Below are 24169 nucleotides of genomic sequence, written 5' to 3'. Positions count from 1 at the left end.
ATTCAATCTAAACATAAGCAGTATAAACCCAATTTTGGGTCTACAATTCATAATACAGATTGCTCTTAGAAATTAGAACAATAGAAAATAGCAAAAAAAAATTATTCAATAATCAAGTATATTTTTATCCCAGTTTTCTCTGGTAACACTTTCCTGGGTGCTTTTCTGAAAAATTTTTAACATGTATTAAATAAAATGATAACTTTGTGGGAAAATCCCCCCCCCCCCAAACATGGAACAAAAAAAGTTCCAATTTTTTAAAGAAATTTTTTTAAAAGCCCATTTATTTAGAACCAAAAATCATAGTTCTAACAGAGAAATGTCTCATAAAGTAATATTCATGATGGGATAGAAAGACCTTATGAATTGCTTTCATGTAAAAGTAATAGAAGTATATTCTATACAAAAGAGCATTGGATAGGAAGGCTGGAAACCTTAGTCTCCAGTGAAACAGTGGTTAGATACACAGGCGAGTTCATAGTTTTATTCTCTCTTAAAAAAAAAAATTAAAAATTAAAAAAATTTTAAAAAGCAAGAGAGAGAGGGATAATAACAACCAACGATAAATTAGACAATTTATGTAGAAGTGCTTATAAACTTTTGGAACTATGAAAGTGTTTTGCCTTTATATTTTAGGGAAGTAGGAGCATTAGTAAAGACTAGTCTCTTTTATTATATTTTGAGATACAGAAAAACATAGATTCCATCTTGTACTTCTACCAAGCAAAAATCTCTGTGAAAAAACAGGCATATTGAAAGAAAAATTACAATGTTAAAGTATATGAGTTAATCATTGCCTTATTATACTGGTTTAATAGCAATTTTTTTCCTATTCTCTGTTTAGTCTCAATTTTCAATATTGACTGATGAATGCCAAAGCCCTCTAAGTCTTACCGTTCATTTTGCATAGCAGTAGACATGGGATTGACTGTTGGGCTCACAGATTTGTTTCTTTCCCAAATCATCATAAGTTCAGCCATCCTCTCCTCAGCACACTGTGCAGTAAGCCTAGCTTCTGCATCCTGGTCCCAACAGTCTTCGATTGTCTCCTTGAGTGACCTCACTGCCTGTAATAAAGTATATGTCAAATAGTATATCTTTAAAGAAAATTAAGTATTGAGATTTTGAGTGACATGAGATAAAAGAATGTTCTTTAACCAATATTTTACACAGCTATCATAAAATATTTTAGACTTCAGAGATTTGTAAAGGGTCACATTTCTCAAAAGATGAGGAACAGCTAAGCAAGCAGGGTTTAACTTAAACTCCTAAAGAATTACCCATAAATGTAAGCAGTTGTAAAAAGTTACATGGTTCGCCAAGGTCACAGGTTTATGTCATTATTCATTCACAGGACTGTTATTTCGATCAATAACCATTAATCTCACTTCAAAAATGAGCTTTGAATTTGATGGAATTTTGGCATGAGGCTATCTTCAATCTCTAGGTGAGCTTTTTTACTATTAGTAAAGAGTACTACATTCTAACTATGAAATTTAAAGGGTTGGCATTTTCTTATTCTTTAAACTAGTTTCAATAGTAGTATCTAAAGCAGTCTTATTCTGTAGTATTCACCCAAATCAGTAGTGAACAATAGTCTCCCTTTTGGGGAAAGTTGGTTTGAACTTCCTTTTAAAAAACAGATTTTTGGATGCCTGGGTGGCTCAGTTGGTTAATTAAGGGCTCGACTTTGACTCAGGTCATGACCTCGTGGTCCGTGAGTTCAGGCCCCATGTCGGGCTCTATGCTTACAGCTCAGAGACTGGAGCCTGCTTCAGATTCTGTGTCTCCCTCTCTCTCTCTCTCTCTCTCTGTCCATGCTGTCTCTCTGTCTCTCTCTCTCTCTCTCTCTCTCTCTCTCTCTCAAAAATAAACATTAAAATAATTTTTTTTAAAGTAAAAAACAGATTTTGTGTATTTGACAAACTGTTCATCCAGAATCCTTTCAGACTTGTTTTTGGATTTGTTGTTATTAAGCTTGAAAGTTTTTCACCTGCTGATATTCATAGTTCTTGTGCCTTTAAAACACATTCAAAAAAATTAAGGTAATGGTTGTCAGATTTAACAAATAAAAATATACTACTTAATTTTAATTTCAGATAACTGACAAATATTTTTTAGTATATATTCCATGCAATGCTTAATCTGAGCATTTTATCTCATAAGCCTATTTTAAGCTAAAATCCTTGTTAGCAATCTTGGCAACATTTTTTGTGTTTTCCTAATAATCTCTGTTCTTGACAAACAGATCCGAACATGTAGGAAATTTGATAATGTTTATTCTGGGCATAGGCTAAATGAATACCTGCACGATGGCCCACCCCTGACACCATCTTTCCTGTTCCCTTGGGTCTTCTAAGCTGCCTGCCTCAGTGCCACAGCACAAATCCAAGACTATATCTTTTAAGGCTGAAATTTATATTGAAATTTTTTTACGTTTATTTATTTATTTATTGAGAGAGAGAGAGAGAGAGAGAGAGAGAGAGAGAGAGAGAGAGAATATATCCCAAGTAGCCTCTGCAATGTCAGTGCAGAGCCCTATGCAAGGCTCAAACCCATAAACCATGAAATCACAGCCTGAGCCAAAATCAAGAGTTGGATGCTCAACCAACTGAGCCACCCAGGTGTCCTGAAATTTATACTGAATTTTGAAATCTATTTTAATATATGTTCCAGGCTCTGACTACTGAGTAAAATTCAAACAATATAGATATCAATTAATAATCTTCTCATTAAATAATAATCTACCTATTTCTCAAATTTTAGAAGAGCCTGAAGAATAGATACTGATCATACAGAGTTTAAGGGCAACTGTGTAACCTCCCTGAGGTAGAAGTTTGGTGTTTATGTTAGAAGTAAAGTTGAATCTGTTATTTATGGTAATTATGTTCTACGAAGTTGCTGTAAATGCTGAATTAGTGAACACTGAACCATTGTTCCTGGGGAAAATACGGGGTTAGACTCCTGTGAGCCTCTGGCCACAAGATTTTTGCCAACTGATCAACACATAATCTTGTTTTATTTGTGTTTCTGTTTAAAGACATCTTTTTTCTTAAAGTTTATTTATTTTGAGAGAGAGAAAGTGTGGGGGAGGAGAGGCAGAGAGAGAGGAGAGAATCCCAAGCAGGTCTGCATGCACAGTGAGGCTAGAACCCATGAACTAAGAGATCATGACCTGAGCTAAAGTTGGATGCTCAACCAACTGAGCCACCCAGGCGCCCCACTGTTTAAAGACATCTTTAAAAATAGTTATTAATTATTAACTATGCTCATGGCCAATAGCACTCTACATAATCGCCTAACAAAGTAAATCTAGCATACATTTTTCTTCTTCAAAAGGCACATCACAGCCTTTTAATGCTTCGGAGCACTGTACTCAGCACTTCAGCACTACATGTGGGGCTATTTTAGCCCAGAAATCACTAACAAAATGCCCCAAATGTGAAAAATATGCTAAACAAATGCCAAAAAGGACACTTGTTTATAGTATAAGAGATGAAACAAAAAGACAGAGTGCCTTGTTGATTTCATTTGGGAAAATATACATCTGATGACTAAAGTTTTTTGCTGCTCTGTGTACATCCATGAATGACCATAAAAGCGTTCAGAGTACTGATTTGGGGATTAGAAATCAATTTTAGCAGGTAGTCATATTCCAAATATGAAATCTGTAAACATGAGAAAAGACTGTATGTAATGGATTTAAAACTGACTTGGATTTGAAGACCACAAAGGAAGTTCAGAAATCAACTTAATTAACTTTTTAAATAAACACACCTCTAAAAACTAGTTATACATTTATCTTAGTGGATTTTGATATTGGTTTGATAAAATGAGTTTGTCTCCAGTTATGAAATGAGAATTTTTTCTTTTTATTTTGAAATAATTTCAAATTTACTTTCTTGTCTTTCACAGCCTTGACATTTTTGAGGATTATAGGCCAATTACTTTTTAGAATCTCATGGTTAGATTCAAAGTTTGAAACTTTGACAGAAAAATCACAGAAGGGATGCTGTGTTTTTCTCACTGCATCTTATCATGTGGTTCACAATTTTGATTTGTCTCATTACTAGTGAAGTTAACCTTGATCACATGTCTGAGTTGGTGTCTGCCAGGGTTCTTTCTCTATTGTAAAGTTCCATTTTTCCCTTTTATATTCAACCAGTGGGTTTTTTAAAAACTTTCATCAGTGTTTTTGGGGTGGGAGGAATACTTAAAGTGTCTGTAAATATAATGTTCTCTATACACTTTTCACCCACCATTTTTGGCATCTTGATGTTTGTTGGCTGAATTTCTGTGATGATTGCTAGTTACAAGACATTTAAAAAATGATAGTAAACACAAAATAGAAATATGGACAAAGGGCACATAAACGAGAAGTGCAAATGCCTTATAAAATATGCAAACATGTTTAATCTTATTCACTATGTTGAGGCAGTACAGTGTAGTATTTAAGAATATTAGTTCCGGTTTTGTAGCAAGAGTGCCAGCTCAGTTAAGAACCTGGCTTCAAATCTTGGCTCTACTATTTACTAGCTGCAAATTAAAACAAGATCCATTTTCACCTATAACATTAACAAAGATTAACAAAGGTTCCTATCCATCAACCATCTGTTCTCCTAATTTATAGGCAACCAATGTTACTAGTTTCTTGGGTATTCTTTCAGAGAAACTTAATGACATTTTTCTTCAAACAAATACCTGTCATACACACAAATTTATAACTCCATTCATTACTAAACATAAAGTGTAACACAGTGAAGTGTACACAGTGAAATCTTTCTAAAGCAAAGATTTGGACAGCTTTCCATATAAAACTGAAAGAGACTGTTCTTCCCCAAACAGAGCACTGTCTATTGCACAGAGTCCCATTCACCAATTGCTGGCCCAGAAGACTCAGAAATACCAAAATCCAAGCAGCTAAAAATTGTATATTGACTGTTCTCTGTATCTGAAGTTAAGAGAAACATGGAATGAGACTCTATTTATTACTTTTCATTATACAGTTGGGAAATAATTTTCAAAAAACTTTTTCAAAAAGAGACCCCACCCTCCACCAAAACAAGACAACTCATCAAGGCATTGTCCTGGATGTAATGAAAATTTGATAAACAGAAACCTTGGTCTCTACCTCTATGAAGTTTCCATTTTTATGATAGAATCATCACTGATGCATAATAATACATAGTGGTTAACAACTGCTGAGATCTTACTATGTACTAGACTGTGTTCTAACTCATTTAATTCTTTTATATTTTAAGGAGGCTCTATGCTTAATGTGGGGCTTGAACTCATGACCCAGTAATCAAGAGTTGTATGCTCCACTAGACTGAGTCAGCCAGGAGCCCCTAATTCATTTAATTCTTATTTGAAGTAAGTGGGAATTATCATCCCCACTTTTCATATGCAGGAAAAGAGACCCAGAGGAGAAATTAGGGCACACATCTAGTAAGTGGCAAAGCTAAGGTCAAAGCCCAAGCTGCATAGCTCCACAGTTCATACATTATCGTATGTTGAATGCCTCTAAACTATGCTGATAGAACACAGCCAGTTCCTAGTGAATAAATGGGTTCTATTATAAAAGTTGTAAGTTGATTTTTTTTTGAGAAAAATCTTTATAAGTTCTAAACAAAGTATAAATAATGGTTAGTAAGTCATTTACACAAGTAAAGATTTAGAAGTAAATTAATATAATGAAATAGGGGAAGGAAAAATAAGAAAAATAGCTGAGAATTTAAAGAGGTTGACTACAAACAGGATTCTGAGGTCCTGAATAACGATTTGGTCATAGATGGTTGTTCTAAAAGTAAGTAAAGCAATACTGAATGTCCCAGAGTAAGTAAAAAAATAGAGAAGAGAAGATTAAGGAAATAAACTGTATAGAAACAGAAAAATTAAGTCACCACTGGGGAGTTAGTTTAAGGTCTTTAAACAAATATTGAAAAAGGATTTGACAGTTTAGATGAAATGGACAGATTCCTTCAAAGACACAAGACATAAACAACAGATAGATGACTTGAATGGTTTCTGTATCTATGAATACGTAGTTTAAAAATTTCCCATTGAAGTAAAAGCAAAAATGAACTATTGGGACCTCATGAAGATAAAAGCTTCTGCACTGCCAAGGAAACAATCAACAAAACTAAAAGGCAACCAACGGAATGGGAAAATATATTTACAAATGTCATAGGACAAAGGGCTAGTATCCAAAATCTATAAAGAGCTCACCAAACTCCACACCCAAAAAACAAATAATCCAGTGAAGAAATGGGCAGAAAACATGAATAGACACTTCTCTAAAGAAGACATCCAGATGGCCAACAGGCACATGAAAAGATGCTCAACGTTGCTCCTCATCAGGGAAATACAAATCAAAACCACACTCAGATATCACCTCACGCCAGTCAGAGTGGCTAAAATGAACAAATCAGGAGACTGCAGATGCTGGCGAGGATGTGGAGAAACAGGAACCCTCTTGCACTGTTGGTGGGAATGCAAACTGGTACAGCCACTCTGGAAAACAGTGTGGAGGTTCCTCAAAAAATTAAAAATAGATCTACCCTATGACCCAGCAACAGCACTGCTAGGAATTTATCCAAGGGATACAGGAGTACTGATGCATAGGGCCACTTGTACCCCAATGTTCATAGCAGCACTCTCAACAATAGCCAAATTATGGAAAGAGCCTAAATGTCCATCAACTGATGAATGGAAAGAATTGTGGTTTATATACACAATGGAATACTACGTGGCAATGAGAAAGAATGAAATATGGCCCTTTGTAGCAACATGGATGGAACTGGAGAGTGTTATGCTAAGTGAAATAAGTCATAAAGAGAAAGACAGATACCATATGTTTTCACTCTTAGGTGGATCCTGAGAAACTTAACAGAAACCCATGGGGAGGGGAAGGAAAAAAAAAAAAAAGAGGTTAGAGAGGGAGGGAGCCAAAACATAAGAGATTCTTAAAAACTGAGAACAAACTGAGGGTTGATGAGGGGTGGGAGGGAGGAGAGGGTAGGTGATGGGTATTGAGGAGGGCACCTGTTGCAATGAGCACTGGGTGTTGTATGGAAACCAATTTGACAATAAATTTCATATTTAAAATAAAATAAAATAAAATAAAATAAAATAAAATAAAATAAAATAAAATAAAATAATAAAAATTTCCCATAAAGAAAACTCCAGGCCCAGATGGTTTCGTTAATTAACTCTACCAAACATTCAGGAAAGAGTTAATGGCAATTCTACCCAGGTCTTCCAGAAAATCAAAGAGGGAAGAATATTTCCCAACTTATAAGGGTATCAGAGAAAATAGCAGAGGAAGGAGACCAGGGAAAATTCTTCCCTGGAAGTACCAAAAATCCTGGTAAAAACTGTCAGAATTGGGGTGCCTCGGTGGCTCAGTCAGTGAAGCATCTGACTCTTGGTTTTGGCTCAGGTCATGATCTCGCAATTTGTGAGTTTGAGCCCCACATTGCGCTCTGTGCTGGAAGTGCCGAGCCTGCTTGGGTTCTTTCTCTCTCTCTCTCTCTCTCTCTCTCTCTCTCTCCCTCCCTCCCTTCCCCTCCCCAGCATGTGCATGTGCTCTCTCACTCTCTCTCTCAAAATAAATAAACATTAAAACCCCCCACAACTTAAGAAAAAAAACTGTCAGAATCAACCTCATTGAAGCTCTGAAAGTTGCTCAAATGTTTATAGCAACCAAGTAAAATATGAAGATGGTAGCCTGTGTTCCCCACGTGGGTATCTGGTCCCAGAGGGAGGAAAGTAATATTGTTTCCAAGAAATTATGTTGTCTGTTTTGACAGGTCTATGAATTCCTTGAAGAACCCATGAGAGGGGCCTGTCTTTATTCTGCCTAAATCAGAACTCTCTCAGGAAAGAGAAGTAGATATGACTAAATGGAGAACATTCCTTGAAATCACTGAAAGTCAAATGAACAAGTGTTAAAATACAACAAGTGGGATAAAATACAACAACTGAGCCACAAAACAGAAATGCTGAAAGTGAGGGAGGAAAAGCTGGGGTGTTTGAGACTTTGGGGGAATGAGGGTTTTGAAAAGCTCCTGCATATACTGGGAAACCTAGAAAAGTCATGCATATATCCAGGATGGGATGCATGCTCAGAGAAGACCATACGCTTTCATAACTGGCTGTCTTTAGGCTCAGCACTAGCAGAAAGTGAAGGCTAAAGCAGAATCGTAAAAGGTCCGGATAAATGTTAAAGGAGGGCCTCAACACAAGGTCAATCTGCAAAGACCCAAAGAGTCTTTTCTTTTCTTTTTTCTTTTCTTTTCTTTTTGCCCATCAGGATGTTAAAAATGTCCAGTCTTAAATAAAAAATTACAAAGCAGGCCAAAACAAAAACAAAAACAAAAACAAAAACAAAAAACCAAGAAAGTATGGCCTATTCACAGGAAAAAAGAAATTAAAGAAACTGTCCCTGAGGATACAAAGATACTGGGGTTACTAGACAAAGAGTTGAAATATGCTGAGGAACAGAAACAAAAAAGAAATGAAGAAAAATAAACACAGCCTAAAAGATTTGTGAGACACCATCAATTTTACCCAAATACACATAATGGAAGCCCCAGAAAGAGATGAAAGAAAAAGGGGCAGAAAGAATATTTGAAGGAATAATGGTCAAAAACATTTTAAATTTAATAATAATTTAATAATAATAATAAATTTAATAATAGAAATGAATCTACACATCCAAGAAACTCAATGAACTCTAAATAGGAAATACTTGAAAAGATTTATCCTGAGACACACTAGAATCAAACTATAAAAAGCCACAGATAAAGAGAATCTTGATAGCAGCAAGAAAGAAGTGACTTGAAATACACAAGGGATCCTCAATAAAAGTTAATAGCCAATTTCTCATCAGAAATCATGAAAGCCAAAAGGCAGAGGAATGATATATTTAAAGTGCTGAAAGAAAATGAGTGTTAACCAAGAATTGGGTTACACAAGGATTTCTAAAATATGAAAACAAAAATATATCCATGAAAGAAAAAATTGATAAATTGGACTCCAGCATAATTAAAACCATCTGTTCCTATAAACTGTTAGGAGAATAACACAAACCATGGTCTGGGAAGAAATATTTTTAAATCATGTATCTGATAAAGGACTTATATTCAGAACATATAAAGAACTTCAAAACTTAACAGTAAGAAAACAATCCAATTTAAAGTAGGCAAAAGACTTGAACAGACATGTCCTCAAAGAAGGATGGCAAAAGCAAGTGAAAAGATGCTAAATATTATTAGTCACCAGGGAAATGTAAATTAAAACCATTATGAGATACTACTACATACCTATTACAATATCTAAAATTAAGAAGAATGGCCATACCAAGTGTTGGTAAGGATGTGGAGGACTAGATAGAACTCTCATGTACTGCTGGTGTGAATATAAAATGGTACAGCCACTGTGGAAAACTGTTTGGCACTTTCTCAAAAGGTTACACAGACATGTACTACATTCTATTCTTAGGTATTTACCCAAGAGACTGAAAGCATATGTCCATACAAAGACTTGTATATGAATGTTCATAGGAGGTTTACTTGTGCTAGCCAAAAACTGGAAATAATCCAAGTATCCACCACCAAGTGAATGGGTAAACAAATTGTAGCATAACCATTCAAAGGAATGCTACTTAGTAATAAAAAGGAATAAACTAAGACACACATATCAACATGGATGAATCTGAAAATAATTATGCTATGTGAAAGGAGCCAGATAACAACAGTACGTACATATTGTAAGATTCCACTTATATAAAATTCTAGAAAATGTATATAAATCACTAGTGACAGAAAGCAGATCAGTAGTTGCCTGGTGATTCATGGAAAATAGAGAGAGGCAGGAAGGAGACTTCGAAAGGGCACAAGAAAAATTTGGGGGCTAACTGACATGTTCATAATAAGGACTGTGGTGATGGTCTTGGGTATACACATATGTCAAAACTTAATGAATTATATATCTTTTAAAAAAAAATATTTACTTATTTTGGGAAGAGCACAAGTGGGAGAGGGGCAGAGAGAAGGGAACAGAGGATCCAAGGTGGGCTCTATGCTGACAGGCTGACAGCAGCGAGCCCAATGTGGGGGCTCAAATTCAAGAACTACGAGATCATGACCTGAGTCAAAGTCGGATGCTCAACCAACTGAACCACCCAGGTGCTCCAACAAATTATGTATCTTAATATGTGCAGTTTAATCTATATAAATGATCTCTGTTTAAATGTTAAAATTTGTTGAGGAGATAAAATAAGATTAGAGAAAAATATAGATATTCAGGCAAAATCAGATGAGTGCTTCAACAAGGGACTCTAACTGCAAATATATAAATTTATATAATATAAATAAAATATATAAATATATATAAATGATACCCAGCATTTGGGTAAATGAGATAAAGGGGTTATCATTATTAACAATGATGAAGAAAAACAAGCAGAAAAAGTAGGGAAAAAAAGAAAAGAAACTCTAAAATCTTTCCCACCTAATGACAGGAAAACGGAAGTGAGGGCTCATGGATGGGTCATGACATGAAATTAGCTTAGTGGGTTGGGAAACAACATTTAAAACAAACAACTATACCAGTCTCCCCAAACTGAATACTCTAGGCTAGAATAGAAAATACCAAAATATAGAGTATGTAGTAAGGTTAAGTATAATCCTAAAGGCACTGGATCATGAGGTGCATGTGTATTTCTTAATGTAGACTGTGTGAGAGGGAAAAAAGTATGGGAAATTCTAAATTCCAGATCATAGCAAAAGTTTGCTGATTTGTCAAGAAGAGAATAGTAAAAGCTGAAATAAGTATGAAAAGAAGAAGGGAGGGATAGTTTCTGGGACACATAGTATATGTTAGAAGACTGGATTTAATGGGTGGAGAAAGAAAAGATTAGAGGAAAAAAGAACAACTGAGGAACTTTCAAACTTTTACATGACAAACATTGAGATAAAACTGTTGAGAAAAAAAGGTTATACAGAAATAAGACTAAGGAATAAAGATAAGCCAGACAAATGATTTCAAAAGGGGAAAGAGAATAAGCCAGTATTCAAAAGAGATTAAGAAACAGAGGCTCAGAATTTGGAAAAGAATGAAAAATATGAAGAATGGTGGTGTGGTTAAACAAATTATAATCTGGACATTTTATGTATGAGAAAAAACCTATTTAAAAAATAAATTTTGCCTATAATTTCTTATTATTCCAATTGAAACTGTGTGTATGTGTGATTGTTACAACAGTTCATTTTTAATATAAACTCTGTAAGTTCAGGGGGAAAAATAAGTCATTCATAAATCCAATATTCAGAGATAACTATGGTTAACATTTTCATGTATTTCCCTCAGACTATTTTCTATACTTCCATTTTTTATAAGAAAACTATTCCCCTCCCCCTTTTTTAAATGCCTATTTATTTTTGAGAGAGAGTGTGAACACAAGCAGGGGAGAGGCAGAGAGAGAGAAGACGACACAGAATATGAAGCAAGCTCCGGGCTCTGAGCTGTCAGTGCAGAGCCTAGCACGGGGCCCAAATCCATCAACTGTGAAATCATGATCTGAGCCAAAGTATGACACTTAACCAACTGAGCCACCCAGGCGTCCCCTTCCCCCTTTTATTGCCTGATCTATTTTAGGTCCCTGGCAGTTTTTAAAAACTAGTTTTTACACTCATTTATATTTGGAAGATTTTGAGTTTTGTTATTATAAAATATTTTTAAATTTCAATGCAATTATGAAGCAAAAATATCTTCTTTTAGATATAGAGGTATCTTTCTCTTTTTATAAACTATGCATTTGTTATATTCCTCTCTAGTATTGGATTTGTTTACAGAGAAGCAGTTATATTGACTATAGCACATTAGACTTAAATGGATTCACTGGAAGTAAACCAAGTATTACTTATTCCCTACTTCCCTACTCTAAATTGGAAGCAAAAAGTTTTCAGGTAAATATGAATACGATGCATATCCTGTAATGGCAAGGTCATTAAGAGATACTTGAAAATAATGAGTCAAATTTCTTTGGTGAAATAAAATATTAAGATGAAGTATTTTACTAGATAAAATTTCATACAGAAATTTTTCCTTAAGAGATGCTTTACTGTGAGGCTAGCATATCTAGTGAATCCTGGTACGGGACTCAGCCTCACCTCTGCCAAGGCCTTTTTAAAGATATGTCCCAGTTCCCAAACAGGGACTGCAGTTTAGAGGCAATCTTGGGCATATGTTTTTGGCAATAGGTCTTCAATTGCCTTGAAGAAGATGTCAATCTCATCTGAAGCGGAAGCCTTCCTTGACCAATGGACAAGATGACAAGTGGAGATGACCAATGGAGAAAATATTCAGTCTAACTCTGTATGGAAAAATATGACATCTCTAGTCTCTCTTTGACATGCCGCCATCCCATATAAGTGGGGATCAAGAATGAAAATACGCTAATCCTATGAAGACAACCTAAAATTAAAATGCAAAAATACACAGTAATATGATTTAAATTGCTTAATGAATTTTTCATTTTTGTTCTTTAACTATAGTCAAGAAAATTATTTGTACAAAGTATCAAAAATTCTGATTTACACCTTGAGAAATAATCGAATACCTATCACATTCTTTTTTTTAATGTTTGTTTTTGAGACAGAGAGGGAGAGAGAGAGAGAGTGCACACACATGTGAGTGGGGAAGGGGCAGAGAGAGAGGGAGACAAAGGATCCTAAGCAGACTCTGCACTGATAGCTGTGAGCCCGATGCGGGGCTCGAACTCATGAACTGTGAGACCATGACCTGAACCGAAGCTGGATGCTCAACCAACTGAGCCACCAACGTGCCCCACAAATTTCTGTCATAGTCTTAAAACAAGAACAGATTATTATGGAAGAAGCAAACACTAAGAATTTCTAGAAATTATAAATATAAGAGTGGAAAGTAAAATTTTAATGAACAGATAACCAATAGTGTGGTGAAGGTGAAAAATGAAAGAGTGATTTAAAAGCTAAAGCTGAGTAAATCTTGAACAATGTAAAACAGAACAAAAAAAAATGGAAAATACAAAAAACAAATTGAGACCTGGAGTGTCAAGTGAACCAATATTTTGAGAAGGAAGAAATGGAAGAGGAGAAATAATTTTTATTTTTTTTTATTTTTAAAGTTTACGTATTGATTTTGAGAGCGAATGAGAGAGAGAGACAGAGCATGTTGGGGCGGGAGGGGGTGGCGCTGAGCAGAGAGAAAATCCCAAGCAGGTTCTACACTGTAAGCACAGAGCTCAAACCCATGAACCATGTGATTATGACCTGAACCTAAATCAAGAGTTGGATGCCTAACTGACTAAGCCACCCAGGCGCCCCAATTTTTAATAATACAAGAAAATCCCTCCGAATTGAAGAAACTTCTGAGTTTTCAAACTGAAAACCTGTCTACTGCAAAGCAAAATGTGTGAAAAGATCCACGCCTACATATGTCCAGGTGAAATTTGATAATTTCAACAATAAAGTAAAAGTGTAAAAGCTTATAGAGACAAGAAAACAAGGGCATAAAACAAAAAGACAAAAAATAATGAAATGAGATTAGATGACTCTGGAATTCTTAATATGTCTGAATGCTTGAGGACAACAGAGTAGTGATTTCACAGGAACCACTATGAGGATTTTGTGATTTTGATCTTGAAATCATTACCTGGCCAAATTATTATACAAACATGAGGACAAGATAAAAACATTTTTGAGGGTGCAGGTATTCATACTAGCCATGCTCATACTAACACATATCACTTAAAGAGGCTTCATCAAAGAAATAATGACTTACAAGAAAAAGAATGAGATTTTTTTTTAAAAATGTTGCTTCTTGGTAGAATCTATAGAGAAGAAAGAAATTAAAAAGCGCCATGTATATCAAAGAGAATCCAGTGGATGGTGACTTTTGAAACATTCTTTCTCAAGCAGCAGAGGCTTATATTAACTAACATAGGATTTTTACTTCCTTGTCTATGAGTCCAAGCACAATACTATATTGTACAGTGGATGTTTACATAATCATAATTCTACAATTTCTGATGTTTTTATTTTGAATTATAGAGGAATCTGTAGACAAAACACAAATTATTTAATAATAGTTACAGCATTACAAAACTAGGAAAGAGCAAATGAGAGATAATAAGAAATAATAATAGATATGGTAGTCACAGTTATAACAGTAACCTCCAGAAGAAAAAGTTAGAAACAAAAACCAAAACCTCAGAATGCTGTTAACAGGAGTTACTTTTGTAGAGTGGTGCTAGCATTTCCTTTTTTATGCCCTTCTATTTAATTTGATTTACCATGTATAGGTATAACTTTATAATTCTTTAAAAAATGTTTAAAATAAGAAATATAGGTACTACCATCAATAAAGGGTAATTCAATAATTAGGATATATCATACAATAGAATACTGACTAAATGGATAAAGAGATACATGACAGATATTGACATGAAAAACTGTACATAAGCAAAAAATGATACTGGATAATGAAATGATCCTACTTATGTTAAAAGAAATTATATGACAAAGAGAGAGAGAGTATGTGTGTGCATGTGCGTGTAAATTTTGTAAGATATTTATAGTGCTGTAGCAACAATTTACTAAAATGGCAGAAGCCTTTGTAGATATTTTAGCATTTTAGACCACATTTGTTTTTTAAATATTTTATTTTTTTTAATGTTTATTTATTTTTGAGAGAGAGAGAGACAGAGTGTGAGTGGGGGAGGGGCAGAGAGAGAGGGAGATAGAATCCGATGCAAGCTCCAGACTCCGAGCTGTCAGCACAGAGCCTGACGTGGGCCTCAAACTCATGAACTGTGAGATCATGACCTGAGCCTAGTTGGACGCTCAACCAACTGAGCCACCCAGGCACCCCTAAAGATTTTATATTTAAAAAAAATTTTTTTTAAATGTTGATTTATTTTGGAGAGAGTGAGACAGAGTGTGAGTGGGGGAGGGTCAGAGAGAGGGAGCCACAGAATCGGAAGCAGGCTCCAGGTTCCGAGCTGTCAGCACAGAGCCCCATGTGGGGCTCGAACTCATGGACTACGAGATCATGACCTGAGCTGAAGTCGGATGCCCAATGTACTGAGCCACCTAGGCACCCCTGAGATTTTATTTTTAAATAATCTTTACACCCATCATGGGGCTTGGACTCACAACCCTGAGATCAAGAGTCACATGATCCACCAACTGAGCAAGCCAGGAAGGCCCTAGAATGCATTTTTTAATAGGCAGAATTTAAAGCATACCTTGGTTTCTTTTTTAGGTAGTTTAAATTTCTATTGAATATGTAAGTCTGCACTAATTAACATTGTTGGTACCACTCTCAAGAGAGTAAGATGGAATTTCAATAATGTTTAAAAATATTAATCTGTTAATTATTCCAGCTGTTATTCAATTTGGCAAGCTCAGACACAATTTAGTCTCTCTAGTATTTTTACTTGGAAAAAACTACATCTGAACCAAAAAGAGGACTTTTTTATATTGAAAATTTTGAAACTGTATAACATCATAAAAGTCAAGCAAGGATTTTTGGCATTAGACAACTCTAAAAACTATTAACATTAACAGTCTATTTTTGCTTCAAACAACATTAAAACATATTCAGCCATAAGTCCTTTTTTTAATAATTTAGTTTTTTTCTTACCAGGCTGTTTTCTTTCCAAGCTTCTGGGAATTTGGGTCTCTGTTTTTCCCTAGACACCAGAACTTGCATATCTTCAAAAGTGGGATGGTTTCCAACTTCTGTCTGAAAAGCCATCTGGTATTCTGGTACAGATTCACCTGTGTATTTTTTTTTAAAATGAATAAAGTAAAATTTTCAATTATTATAAAATGATGGAACAGGAGCAGAATTTCTGATACTAAGTAAGCAAAGAAATTATGTCACAATCTTTTTTATTTTTTTTTTAATCCTTTGGGCCTATTTGGAAATGGAAAAGAGATCCTTTTGTGGGTTTAATACAATATTAATTAATAAAGGTTTTAACTAAAATAGTCTTTAATAAATTAAATGTCTGTTGATAAATCAAGTGGTAGTTTCAATAATGGACATAGCTATTTTTAAATGGCTTCTAGAATTACTAAATTGGGGGGGATTATTACATACATAAGGTGCATTTAATACTTGAAAATGCCTGAATTCTTACCCCATACAGGGATTGAGGGTGGTGAATATAAGGAGAAAGCCCAGGATATAGTATAACACATGTCTGTAGAACCAAATGTAAGTGTCTAGGATGTATAGTCATCATGTCTTAATATGTCACTGGCTCTATTATAGTCCAGCCAGATTGTATCAAATGTCACAAAAATTTTTATGATAATGGCCACGACAGAAAACTCAATATACTGATTTTTTAAAAATCCCTAAGAAGTAATATCTAGATCAAGGATTTTTAAGTATCATTAACTATTCTACCACTATTTAATAACCCTATTTATCACCCCTAAGCACAATCAGCTGCTTGTGATAAGAAGCTTTGATTTTTACAAAATGTGATCAAATTAAACTTAATAAACATACTGTGCCATACAGAAGACTGCTGGGACAAGGGTCAGAATACCAGTGGTCTAGTCAAAATCTTGACAAAGAACAGAGGAGAGAGACTGTCTGCTGGCCCCAGCCCCCATCCCATTAGAGTGACACGAGAAATTAGAAGGAAGAACACCAGAATGCAGGATAAGGCACTTAAGCTCCAATCGTGTCTTCATCTCTACCCTGGAAAAGTCATTTAACTATTCTGTGTTTTAGTTTTCTTGTCAGCAAAATGGCAATGTCTGTCTTCCTTATCTCACTCACATGGAAATAATACAAAAGTTATGATGACCAGATAGAAAATACTTTATAAAACATTTATTTAAGTTTTATGTTTCAATTTTCAATTTGGATATTCAAAAACCTATAAACATTTTCCCTCCACCAATATTAAAAAAGATTATATTACAAAGATTAATTTTATAATTTATGCAACATAACCCAAAATTTTTGGAATATTGCAGTATCTATACAAATGATATTTTGTAACTCTAAAGATTTAAGCAAATACTTATTGTTTTTTAAGTTTATTTATTTATTTTGAGAGAGAGAGAAAGTGCAAGTGGGAGAGGGTCAGAAGCTGGGTGGGGGGAGGGAGGGAGAGGGAGGGGAGGAGGGAGAGCGAGAGAGGGAGGAAGAGAGAGAGAGAGAGAGAGAGAGAGAGAGAGAGAGAGAGAGTCATAAGCAGGCTCCATACTGTCAGCACAGAGCCCAGTGCGGGACTCTAACTCATGAACCATGAGATCATGACCTGAGCTGAAATCAAGAGTTGGATGCTTAATTGATTGAGCCACTCAGGCACCCCTAAGCAAATACTTACTGTTGACAATCACCATCAATATTGAACTTGAAAGACAAAACCAGAAGTTTTAATCCTGCTAGTTAGTATATCACTTTTGTTCATGAAACCTCATCTAATAAAACCTTAATCCATAATGTTTATGAACCAGAAGATATTTACTAGTACATCATATCTGTTTCTCTGAGACATATACACAACACATATAGATGTCTTCTAAGTATTATTTATTAGTCACTTTTTTTTCAAATGCTGGTTAAGTAGAATAACTAAAAATTCATAATTTTACTTATTTGTTTTAAGCAGGTCTAAAATATAATTAGAAAACCTACTAAATAAAATTGATATACAATCTTGTTTTGTGAATGAAATGACATTAAGAATTGCAAATTTCTTTTTATTTTATTTTTTTAAGTTTATTCATTTTTGAGAGAGAGAGACAGAGTGTGAGCAGGGGAGGGGCAGATAGAGAGACACACACACAGAATCCAAAGCAGGCTCCAGGCTCTGAGCGGTCAGCACAGAGCCCGATGCAGGGCTCGAACTCACAAACTGCGAGATCATGATCCGAGCTGAAGTCCGATGCCTAACCGACTGAGCGACCCAGGCGCCCCAGAAGAATTGCAAATTTCTAAGAAATCTTCATGGTTCTTAATCTAATTGTTCAATAGATACTTGTTTAGAGCTAACTTAGTATTAGGCACTAGGGACACAAAGATGAATGTTAATGACATCATCATCATGAATTATATTAGTCTTACTGGATTTCCTTAAAACTTTATAAACATTGGATTGCTCAAGGGAGGTTTTATAATCCCACTTTCTTTCAAATTGTCCAAAATAGATCAAATATCTAGAATATCAGATACCATTCCCTGCTTATCACCTCATTTGCTATTTGTTAATTATGTCTCTAAGTAGTTAGGAATGTTTTAGTTCCCTTCTTAAATTATGCTTATTCTTTCTTCCTTTTTCTTTCTCTTGCCTTCCTTTTTTATCTTCCTTTCATATTCCTTCTTTATATAAACATTGCAGCATTTCACTCTTTCTTTGTAATACAAACATCTAATTCATTTATTCTGCATATATTTTACAGAGAGAATCAGTCTACATTACATAGGGATTACATTTAATAATAAAGCATGTACTGCATTTGGAGGTGTATCATATAAATCTGAAAAAAATGTTTTCCAAAAATGTTATAATTATAACATGCTATTCTCTATGCTTATTAATATGTTTAAGGGTTCCTTTTTATTCAACTTCCATCCCGTTTCATTGTTAACATTTTTAAGAGTATCTTGTATCTTCTTCCTGTGCTTTCCTAATACTTTTCCTTCCCATACTCTGATATTTCCATCTTCTCTATTCCACAGAAACTCCTCTAAGAATACTAATGACCTCTTGTTATTTAAATTCAAAGATCATTCTTCAGTTCTATTTCCTTTTCACCTTATATTACATCTACTGCTATCAATCTTGGTTCTTAACATTTTCTAACACTGACTTCCAAGATACTATGATTTCTTGTGGGAGATGCAGGAGAGAAGCATCAAAGCAAAAGACTCCAAAAGGGAAGGGCTGGAGAAGGTGCAAGGCCTTAGGACATGTTTACACAGCTGAACATGGCTGTGGCAGTAAGGAACCCCTAGAGCCATTAACATTGTCCAGGGCCGATCCTCCTTCACAACTGGCCCTTCCTAGTGTTACAGAAACCAATTAACTCGAAATGTAACCTTGAAAAGCTAAACCATTAGACTGATTAACACTCTTGCTTAGCTGACTTTATGCACATAGTCTTTAGCAATTATCCTAATAAAAAGAAGCTTCATCCTGGAGTTGGGACTCCAGTATGAGGACATTCACTTAACTGCACTTTGTTTGCAGACTCATCTTTTGCGACTCCGGCCATACTCCCTACAACAATTTCTTAGTTTTCTCACTATTTTTCTGACCAACAGTCTTCTAAACTAACCTACTGGTACAGGGAGGTCCCCCAATATTCAGTCTTTACACAATAATTTTTTGCACTCTTCATTTGTTCTCTTAGCAGAGTGCATCTACTCATAAGTTCCCATTTACCATCTTTACATAAACAATTTCTAAATCGTTTCACTTTTAGTTCTCTCAACATCCTTTTTATTTAAAAAATTCTTTATTTTTTAAACTTTTTAGAATGTTTTATTTATTTTTGAGAAAGAGAGAGAGAGAGAGAGAGAGAGAGAGAGAGAGAGAGAGAGAGAGAAACTAGCAGGTGAGAGGCAGAGAGAGAGGGAGACACAGAATCCAAAGCAGGCTCCAGGCTCTGAGCTGTCAGCACAGAGCCCAAGGCAGGGCTTGAACTCATGAACTTTCAGATCATGACCTGAGTTGAAGTCGGATGCTTAACCGACTGAGATACCCCGGGGCCCCTTAAAAATTATTTTTAAAAACTTTCTTCAGCTGTCCATCAATACCCCATCTGAAAGTCTTCATAATTGGAGAAACTCATGTTTCCAATATAAACCAATATTTTTTCCTAAGTTCCTGGCTGCCACCCTCATTATTTCTTAGATCTCCTAATATTTCTCAGTTCCTTAGATTTTCTTACAATAGCTAAGCAGAACCACACATTTCTTCTCTCCATTTCCATATCCAAGATTATAAGATCTCTTAATGCAACTCTCATTTTTTTCCTTTATTTTTATTTTCATTGTGGTCAAATATACATAACACAAAATTTACCATTTTAACAATTTTTAAGTATATAGTAAGTTCTATGGCAGTAAGTATGTTAATAATGTGCAACAATCACTACTACCCATCTCTAGAACTTTTCCATCTTCCCAAACTGAAACCATGCATCCATTAAAATAGTAACACCTTATTCTTTTACATGTTTTTAAAAGATGCTTATTTATTGATTTTGAGAGAGAGAGAGCATGTGCATGCACACGAATGGGGGAGGGGCAGAAAGAGAGGCAGAGAGAGAATCCCAAGCAGGCTCCGAGCTGTCAGCATAGAGCCTGACACAGAGCTTGATCCTATGAACCATGAGACGATGACCTAAGCTGGAATTAACAGTCAGACACTTAACCAACTGAGCCACCTAGGCATGCCTTACCTATATTTTTTCTTTTAAACTATTGTTCTTGTTGTTTTAAGTAATTTCCACTCCCGGTGTGGGGCTGAAGTTGTGACCCTGACCCAGAGATCAAGAGATGCATACTCTACTGATTGAGTCAACCAGGCACCTGTCTTTTTCCTTTTTAAACCACCTCTAGTTCTATTTCAATTCAAACTACATATCTGCTAAATTAATCTTCTGCAAATAAGATTTAATTGCCTTTCCATTTTCATACACCTGATATTATTTATCAGGGCAAAAGCAATAGTTATTCTTTGAATGCAGTAATTGTTGAAAAAATATTGCTGATGGTAATGTACTAATGCTGGTTTAAGAATTTTAGTCAGTCATGTTTCTAAAAAAACAAAAATTCTGAATTAGGATATATAAAAATATCTGTGGTCTAAATTCCAGTAATATAAATAAAAAGTTTCAAAGTTCTAATAATGCTGTGATACTACTGCAATTCTGCTATGCCTAGAAAAACACCTCAACTGAGTACTCTGTACTTCCAATTAACTAGAAAATATACTTCTAAATAATAACTGCCCAACCTGTAATCTAAGTAATTATTAATTTATTTTATTTTTAGAATTATAAACTACTGCTAAATGTTTAGTTTTTAAAGCAAAAAAACAAAAAAAAACAAACAAAAAAAACCACCTCAACCCCACTACTAATCTTTGTTATTATTAAATAGTTCCATTATATAGTTTGTCCAGTGCTGGTTCAATTGACCATTTTTCCTTTTTCTATACTTTTAATGGTATTATTCCTGTAAGATAGAAGCCATATATATTAAGTCATTTTGTACACCATCTAGCAGAATACAATGCACACATATTGGTAGTTAAAGTTTTTATAGGACAATAATGAGAGTAATGTAATCCTAACAAAAAGAGAAAAACTATAAACTCATTTGGTTAATTCAAATAAGCCTTAAATAAGCATTCATATTAAATGGGTGTTCTTTCATTGAAAGGAAGGAAGGAAAGCAGGAATCAGGAAGTCAAGAAGGAAGAATGAAAAAAATAAAGGAAGAAAGAAAGAAAAAAGTGTTCCAATGGTAAATTCATTGTTTCTAACTTCTTGGGTCAATTCAGGGAATATTTTAAGTATAGCTTATCAAATGTTCAGAGGGTGCATAAGGACAACAATGACTGCTAAAGCAATCTAACTAAAACATAGATAAGCTATTATGAACAATTAACTAAATTGCATTCAGGGGTGCTTGGGTGGCTCAGTTGGTTAAACATCCGACTTTGGCTCAGGACATGATCTCCCAAGTTTGTGAGTTCAAGCCCCGCATCAGGCTCTGTGTTGACAGCTCAGAGCCTGGAGCCTGTTTTGGATTCTGTGTCTCCCTCTTTCTCTCTTTCTCTCCCCAGCTCACACTCTGTCTCTCCATCTCTCTCAAAAATCAATATCAAAACAAACAAACACCTGCACTCAGATGCAAAGTTGGGATCTGTTTACAAAGTTATTTCTAATTGACATCCTTCTGCTAATAATGTTTCTGAACACTAGATGGCAATAAACTAAAGGTTTAAGTGAAAGTAAAAACAAAAGTTGACTCAATTTAAAAGTCGAAAAAGAGGATATAACTGCTTCACTCAAAACATGTATCAATTTTTGACAGCAATTCTCTTACCTGGGAAGAGGTCTGTACATCTCATAAATATCTCCCAATAAATGAGTCCAAGTGCATACATGTCTACTTGTTTCAAAGCTGATTCACAGTCCCTCAAGTTCACAGCTCCTTCTAGAACTTCTGGTGCCATATATCTGATTGTGCCAACCTGATAAATTAGAGTGACATTTTTCAGAAACATAATGTAGCATATTCTGACATGCATACATCAGACCAGAAGTTAGACATAAATTTCATGTCAACTATATGTCAATGACACATTATTTGACCTTATGTATACCACTGAAAATTTCTATACCTAATTTTTTACCTACAAAACACCCTTCTTGAATAAACTGTGGTAAATCTTTTCTATTGAATACTATTCATCAATCAGAAAGAATAAGCTAAACTATCCTATGTATGTCAATGAAGAAACATTTGCAAGACACAATGAGAAAAGTGCAATACAATAGTATAATATAAAAAGTACAATAGTATGTACGTTATTTAATATATATATTTTTTAATGTTTATTTATTTTTGAGAGACACAGACAAAGTATGAGCAAGGGAGGGCAAAGAGAGAAGGAGACACAGAATCCGAAGCAGGCTCCGGGCCGTGAGCTGTCAGCACAGAGCCCGATGCGAGAGCCAAACCCACAAACCATGGGATCATGACCTGAGCTGAAGTCGGATGCTCAACCACTAAGCCACCCAGGCACCCCCATAATTTAATATTTAAAAAAAATTTTTTTTAATTAAAAAAATACATACACATGGAGAGAGAGACGTGTATGGGGATGCAGAGAAAAAGGTCAGGAAGGATGTGGTCCACATTTCAACAGTGATTATCAGAAGGTGACTGTCCTGTCCTGTCTTAAACTTCGAAATTTTACTCCTGCTTCAAAAATCAGTTCTTAAAAAAGAAAATACAGTTCCTACAATCCTCCTCCCAATGCCTCTCAAAAATGAGTTGTGGGGGGCACCTAGGTGGCTCAGTCTGTTACGCATCCAACTCTTGATTTTGGCTCAGGTCATGACCTCACAGTTCATGAGACTAAGCCATGCATAGGGCTCTGCGCAGATGGCACGAAGCCTGCTTGGGATTCTCTCTCTCCCTCCCCTGTGCTTTCTCTCTATCAAAATAAATACATAAGTAGGTAGATAGATAGATAGATAGATAGATAGATAGATAGATAAACATTTAAAAAAATGAGTTGGAACAAGCAGTGATTTCCATAAAGAAGTGATAAACTTCATGCAAGGTCTTCTGTAGGTCTTAATTTTGTAATTCCTAATATGCTGTAATTGGTAGCATATAAGGGTAACTGTCCTGGATAGATTTTTTTAATGCTTCATTATCTTCTCGAAGTACATCAGAGTGATACCTTTTGTATACACTCACCTCACTTATGGCTGCATTATCTTCTTCCCCTGGGCGTACCAGTCTATTTCCAGTTAGCCTCATGGACAATCCAAAGTCACTAATAACACAGGTTCCATCATTTTTCACCAGGACATTTCTGCTGTTTAAATCTCGATGGGAAATCGCAGGTTTATAATGATCTGTTTAGATAATTTCAAATATTTATTAATGCTTAAATAGCATTGTTGGACATAAACATGCAGGTAATAGGGACTACAAAAATATAGATGATTGTATTATTTTTCTGCCACTTAATTTTCTAATAACAGAAAGGGACACAAGAAAGCAGTTTCAACTCATAATCATCACTATTTTCACTATATTTTACAACATAAACTACTGGTGCATGTGTAATTAAGCTTTAAATATTTAGCTGCAACTAATAGCCAACATGCTATTGCTTCTAATTTTAAAACATACTTGTTTTTTTCCCCTTTTTCTAAGGGTAGCAAAAGGAGGCAACAGAGAAAGAAATATTTAGTATAAATAACTAAAAAAAGTCAACTTGCCAAGATGCCTCCAAAATCTGTATATTGTATGTTATACTATTCTCCTATGGCTTCACTGATCAAACCTATGACAGAACATCCCAGTTCTGCCCTCAGGGTTAGCCCTGTTTCTAAGC

The 24169-nt window shown here is 35.0% G+C and overlaps 1 protein-coding gene across 1 annotated transcript in view; it reads right to left on the bottom strand.

Moving 5' to 3' along the window:
* BMPR2 (bone morphogenetic protein receptor type 2) overlaps positions 1–24169 on the bottom strand; it is a 201911-nt gene that overhangs the window by 12394 nt on the left and 165348 nt on the right. Inside the window, exons 8-11 of the mRNA XM_043577513.1 lie at positions 23524–23684; positions 22138–22285; positions 15691–15827; positions 895–1067 (exon numbers count right to left, since the gene is read on the bottom strand). Of these exons, the coding sequence (XP_043433448.1) occupies positions 895–1067; positions 15691–15827; positions 22138–22285; positions 23524–23684 (619 nt within the window). The remainder of the gene's footprint in view (positions 1–894; positions 1068–15690; positions 15828–22137; positions 22286–23523; positions 23685–24169) is intronic.

Source organism: Prionailurus bengalensis, chromosome C1, assembly GCF_016509475.1.
Source record: "Prionailurus bengalensis isolate Pbe53 chromosome C1, Fcat_Pben_1.1_paternal_pri, whole genome shotgun sequence".
NCBI classification, from domain to species: Eukaryota; Metazoa; Chordata; class Mammalia; order Carnivora; family Felidae; genus Prionailurus; species Prionailurus bengalensis.
Note: the sequence above shows the minus strand (reverse complement) of the source record. Positions and strands in the feature narration are given on the sequence as shown.